Below are 6,000 nucleotides of genomic sequence, written 5' to 3'. Positions count from 1 at the left end.
TTTTAACTTAGCAGCCACCTGCACTTTTAAATCTTACCCGACGTTGGACTGCGTTTCCCAAGAACTAACACGGAGAGGGGCCCATGAAGTGCATTGTGGGAACTGTAGTCCTGGGTGACTTTTCTCCCAGCCCAGGACTCACGCCCTGATTCCGGGATGGTTGAACCCAGGAGCTACCAATTAGCTGGGGCCATGTCGGTGAGGCCGTGGTCCAACCGGGAAAGCCAGTGTGGGAGCCTCGCGTAATGATTGGCCAATACACGACCTCGGGGGCGGGGCAATAAGGGAGGCGGGAAGACCGCGGTGATTGGGCTCGGAGTTCGCGGCGGCGGGCGGGGATTGGCTGCACGCTAGGGCAGGGAGGCCTGGGAAGGGGCGGAGGAAGGAGACCAGAGCAGGAAGAGCAGCGGCGAGGCGGCGGCTGAGTCGGTGGTGGTAGAGGCGAAAGCGACAGCTCTAGGGGGTGGCAGCGGCCCCGAGAGCAGGATGCGGGTTCGGGTCGGACTGCTGCTGCTGCTGTGTGCTGTGCTGCTGGGCTCTGCCTCGGCGTCCTCAGGTCAGTATCCGCCCCCTCGGACTGGAGGCCCGGAGCCACCGCCCCCCGGCCTCCATCCCCGGCCGGGGCCGTGGGGGCTCCAACTGGAGACTCCACTCTCTCTGGTCACACCTCGCACTAGCCTGTCACTCGCTGTCGTTCCTTGGGCGTCTGTTGGCGTGGACCAGAGAGAGTGTTAAGGGAGCTAGAGAGGGGAGGAAAAGAAGGAACGGTCACTCTGCCCACACCTCTCCTCACTTAACAAACTTTACACGGCTCCTCACGAGTGAGGAATTGGCTCCATGGGAAAGAACCTCGACAGCTGACTTAGACCCACAGTGACACATGAGCCCTGCTGGAGCTTCCTGGACTCTCGTGTAGATTATGTGCTCCACTGGGTCTGAAACTCCGCATTTGGGATTAAAAATTAAATAATTGACACTCCTAAGGCTGTCACTGGGCAGAGCCACGTCCATCAAAACCAGGATGTTGGCAGTGGTTTGTCGGTTTGCTTAGCACTTGACAGAGTCCCTGGTCTCTTTGTCTATTTAAAAATGAACACTTTTGATGTAATTGTGTCCACTCCCTACCCTTTTTTAGGAAATATTCGTGAGAAAGTGAGGTTTACCTCTGTCACAGTGTTTCTCAGTTACTCCATGTTTGTTGACAGTATTTTTATGATTTTTGAGAAAATCTTGGTCCCTGTAAACTGAAAATGGATAGCAGCTAGCTTTAACTTTTTATATAGATGTAGAAATTCATGTGCTTTCGAATTGATTTTCCAATTAGCTGATTAATACTCTGGTTCTGAAAATTATTTTTCTTTTTTAGTAGTTTAATCTGCCTGCATCTGAAAACTTCTATTTTGAGAGTGTTGATAAAGAAGCGCTTAGTGTGTTTATGTTGGTAAAGAAACAATTGGTACAGTAAAGCTTTTGAATTTTAATCAGTTCAGTTAACAAGACAGCTGTTCTGTGGCTTTAAATCTTTTTGGAACAAGGCAGGGTATAAATGTCAATTCCTTTTTTTTTTCCGACAGAAAATTTCCCAGATGGTTATTTGAATCCCCAAATTATCTGTCCTAGTTGTAAGTCAATGCCATAACGTCATTCTGCTTCTAAAATGAGAGGTCTAAACCCAAAATTCTATCCATAATGTGGTTTGAGATACCATTTCAAAAGCAAAAAGCATATGCTAGTTACTTTACTGCCAGCATCATGCTTTGAGATCTGCCCCCACCTTTTAGTGATGGTTTGTGTTCATGACTGTATCTTTAAAACTGTACATAACTCCTGAAGCACTGCTAGCAGTTACTTGATCAAAGGAGGTATCAAATGAAACTGTTGAGTGTAATGGATAGAGTACCTGATGGGCCATGGACCAGCAGCATCATAATTCCTTTTAGGAGTTTGTTAAAAATGCTGTTTTAGGTCTGAAACTGGTGGAGTATCTGTATTTTAACAAGCTTCACCACTGATTCTTCACACTGAAGTGTGAGAACTGTTGGGTAAGGAACATGGTGTATATCTCTCTGAATTCAGCTTGCAGAATTTAAAGAAAATTAAAGCATACATTTTCCTATGTATTCCTTTGACTAGATTTCATATACTTAGAGCTTCCTGTCGGTGGAGATGATACTTGAAGAAGTCGTTTAATCCACAATTGGGATTCTCAGGACGTTAGAATAGAAGACTATTATTACTGAAGTCTTAAGTCTTTGAGTACTGTTGATGTAAGCAGAGGACTAGGTTCAAGAAATGTCTGCTCTGATTTCCGTTGTAGTTAAACTGTGCCAAAACATTTCCCTGGTAGAGGCAAAAATCTTACTTAACCAGAACTAAAACAATATAGATGTGCATGCTGGCAGGTAATAAAGGCAATGCTGTGCTCACGTATAGTGCAAATATCATAAAACATTTATGTGAGATAAAGTTTTATAAATTGAGTACATGGATTTTCAGTTGACTTTTTGTCTACATATACTAGATATCAACCTCATTTTTAGTTTAGATTTAAAGATTTGCTCCTATTTAAAAATCAAGTTTTTGGTCATAGTTTGTTTTAACTTAAAGTTTGAATGCTAGTGGTTACCCAGAGCAGGTGGCATTAATTACCAGGTACAGTGTGATCAGCCAACAAAGGGAGTCTTGATTGTATCGCTGTTAGTAACTATTATCTAATATCTTGTTTTAGAGGCACGTTATAGAAAATGATACTTTTATTAGAAGTGTTTTCTTTTCTCTGTGAATAAGTTAATTTAAAAGAGGTTAAAAAGATATTTTTCCATTTTCTCAGGGTAGTAGTGAAAAGTGTATAACTTTGCTCACTTAGAAATACATTTTCTTGTTTTCCACAGGAAGAGGCAAATGGTTTACTTTTTCTTTCTTTATGCCAAACAATGTTACGGTCTTTTAAATTAGGTCGACTTCCGGGTATTTCACGTACTAGTTATGTTAATACTATATATTCAAAGAGTAGGTTTCAAATTGCGGAGGATGTATTATACACTCTTCTTTTGTTCCTAAAAACATTCTTGAGGCAACGGCACAGATGGTATTATTCTCTTTTGACACATTGAGAAAAAGGAGGCTGAGCAAGCTTGCCATATTGAACCACGTATGTAAAATGAATGTCACGAAGCCAGGTTTTGACCCTAGCTCTTCAGGCCTCAGATTTGGAGTAGTTAAGAATCAGGAGTATCCTAGGATCGGCACAGATTCAATGGCAAAGCAGAAGACAGGGTGTCTGGTCTCTTTTTGCCAAACTCTTAAGACTTTCTGTGTTTGCAAGTGTATGTCTGTTTAATTTACATGACAAGTTGGAAAATGAATTTGTAATGATCACATCTCCCTGGAAGAATGTCCCTGGTACTTTGCAGTTTTGTTAGCTGATATAATAAAAATGAAAATTGGTCTTTTTCAAAGGGAGGCATACGATTACTGAAGTAATGTAAACCATCGTATTTTGGATGTGATACTGTAGCATGAGAAATCCGTAACTCTTCCTTGAATCCTTTTGCACTTTTCTTGTTGCTTGATGTCTTTCTGACAAAAGCATTACTGTTTTGTTTTTATTTATGCATAGCTTCAGTGTCTTTAATCCTTACCTGACTACTACATATCAGAAGTTTCTAGGTTGTAAGCAACTTCTTTAACAGTGTTATGTGAATGGATATATCAGTTTGAAAGGATATATTAGTTTGAAAGAGAAAATAGCTTATGCTTTAAGACTGTCATCTGGAGGAGGCTTTCCCAGTTTAGTAAATGAGGGAGAATACTCTTATTTACCTGTAACCTTAGTGTATATTCCTAGTTTGAGAAGAGAGAGAGAGAGAGAGAGAGAGAAGCATGATGCAATACATGTGAAATAACCCTGATTGTCACAAGTTCCCATGTCTCTTGGAGTTCAAAAACACATTTTGCTACTTTAATACCTAACAACTTGTAGTGTCTCAAATGTAGTTCTTAAAATTTATTTATAGGCACCTATATTATTCACCTATTAGCTACGTGTGTGACCTGTTGGACAAAGTACTAAATTTAGTGATTAGTAATTTAAGAGTTCCAGCTAATCTGAAGTTTCAGTATGTTGGGGTATACCATATACATCTAATATCTGCTCTTGATATATTAAATAGTTAATGTTTGTGATTAATTAAATACATCTGCACGTACAACTTTATAATAGAGGTGAATATTTTTCCTTTATCTAAGGATTTGCTGAGAATAGAATTTGAGCCATATGTTAGAACTTGGGCTTTGGGGAATACTTGTGAAGAAGTTAGCATGAAGGATAATTGTTAATTAATTGGCATCCCAAATGTTATGGGCACAGCAGGACTAATACATCCTATACCCTTTTCCTCTCCACCCACCAGAAATAAAACATATTTGGAAGGTAATCTAAAAGTAGTGAATGTGAAAGTTTTATTTGAAAGCTGTAATTTAAGTTTTATTTGAATTGACAGCACTTTCATATATGGCAAAACCTCTAGTAGACTGGTTTTCTCAAATATTCAAAAGAAACAAATATTGTGAAATAGAGTTGTGTATTTTGTACATGAGCTGATTATGCTTCTTAGAGTTGGCTCAGTTCTTTGATAATATAAACTACAAAACATGTTTTGGTTATAACCTAGAGATTTACAAGTTACAAATAATATTTAGGATATAACCTTGTGAAATAAAGATAAATGGCAACCATAACACCAAATTTTGTAGTAAGAATCACATGGTTTTATAGCATTGTGTCTACTAGTTAATTTCTCATATAACTTAGGAAGCAGGCAATACTGAAGCTCACTTCTGGATAAAATCAGGTAATTTTAAGAGTAAGAAGAAAATTTAGAGATCATCTGACAGTTGTTTTTTGTTGTTTTTTTTTTAACTGGCCCGAATACAAAGATCAAACATTTGCATATGGACATTGGGTTGTTGAATGTGTTTATATAAGAGCAGGAAAAAGAATACAAACAACCACAACAGAAGTAATAGCAGGAAAACGCGAAAGAATAATAGAAGGAAAGTTATTGTAATTGGGCAAAGCCAATAGCAGCTGATATAAATTTGCAAGAAAGGTGTAACTAGTAGCTGGATTAGTTGTTTATTTGATATAAGCTATTGATTTCTTAATAAATAGATCTTATGTAAGTGAATACATGGTAGTATGATGCTACTTTTTACCTGTATCTGGTTATCTCTTCAGTAAAGGAGAACACAAATCCTAAATATCTTAGTCTGGCAACTCTGCTGTCAAATAATAGTTCTGAGTGTCCATCTTTAGTAGCCTAGTGAACAGTAAAATGCTAATCAGCACTGAAATAAGCTAGTGTGACTCCAGAGTCTGAGCAGAGGAAAAGAATAGTTGGAGTCCTGAACCACAAAATCAGAGATTTATTTTTATAAATTTAGTAACTCATTCTCAGTAGTAGACTAAATATATACAGAAGAATTGGATGGTATCTGAAGAAATGTCTGTTTTTGGTAGTGGTGGTTGGTCTTCCTGTGTCACAGAGGAAGCTAATATTTTTCCTGGAGGGAAAACTACCCTCCTAACCCCCCTTTTTTTTTCTTTTCACTTAATCTTCTGAACAGTTGCTAAATACAACCAATTTTTAGATAATTCTAGATTTATTTATCCAGTGTCTGATTATTACTGGTTGTACTTATCACATACTTTCTTTTAATAATACTTGTGCTTTCCCAACAAAAAATATAACTAAGTTGTCTTAAAATTTCTTTACAGATGAAGAAGGCAGCCAGGATGAATCCTTAGATTCCAAGGTGTGTACTAAAATTTGCATTGACCAGTATTTGATGCCCAATTTAAAAGCCTGAATTATTTATCTGAGACAGGATATGAAATCTGCATCTTTTGAGCAACAGAGTTGGATTAAAAGAAGAAGATAGCTGGTATCAACATTAGTTCTAGTTCTTCTGGGGGAAAAAAGATCACTCACTGACCTA

At 38.5% G+C, this 6,000-nt stretch overlaps 1 protein-coding gene across 3 annotated transcripts in view; it reads left to right on the top strand.

Annotated features, from left to right (window-relative positions):
- The first annotated feature begins 365 nt into the window (after nucleotides 1-365).
- The window catches only part of SEL1L (SEL1L adaptor subunit of SYVN1 ubiquitin ligase), a 54,701-nt gene continuing 49,066 nt past the window's right edge, over nucleotides 366-6,000 (top strand). Inside the window, exons 1-2 of one of the 3 annotated variants that reach the window (XM_070514148.1) lie at nucleotides 366-556; nucleotides 5,780-5,817. In XM_070514148.1, coding sequence (XP_070370249.1) covers nucleotides 487-556; nucleotides 5,780-5,817 — 108 coding nt within the window. In that variant the 5' untranslated portion in view covers nucleotides 366-486. The remainder of the gene's footprint in view (nucleotides 557-5,779; nucleotides 5,818-6,000) is intronic. The other 2 variants (XM_014846714.3, XM_044774143.2) reach the window with 2 other exon arrangements.

This window comes from Equus asinus, chromosome 7 (genome assembly GCF_041296235.1).
Source record: "Equus asinus isolate D_3611 breed Donkey chromosome 7, EquAss-T2T_v2, whole genome shotgun sequence".
In the NCBI taxonomy this organism is placed as follows: Eukaryota; Metazoa; Chordata; class Mammalia; order Perissodactyla; family Equidae; genus Equus; species Equus asinus.
This window is presented reverse-complemented; position numbering and strand designations above follow the sequence as displayed.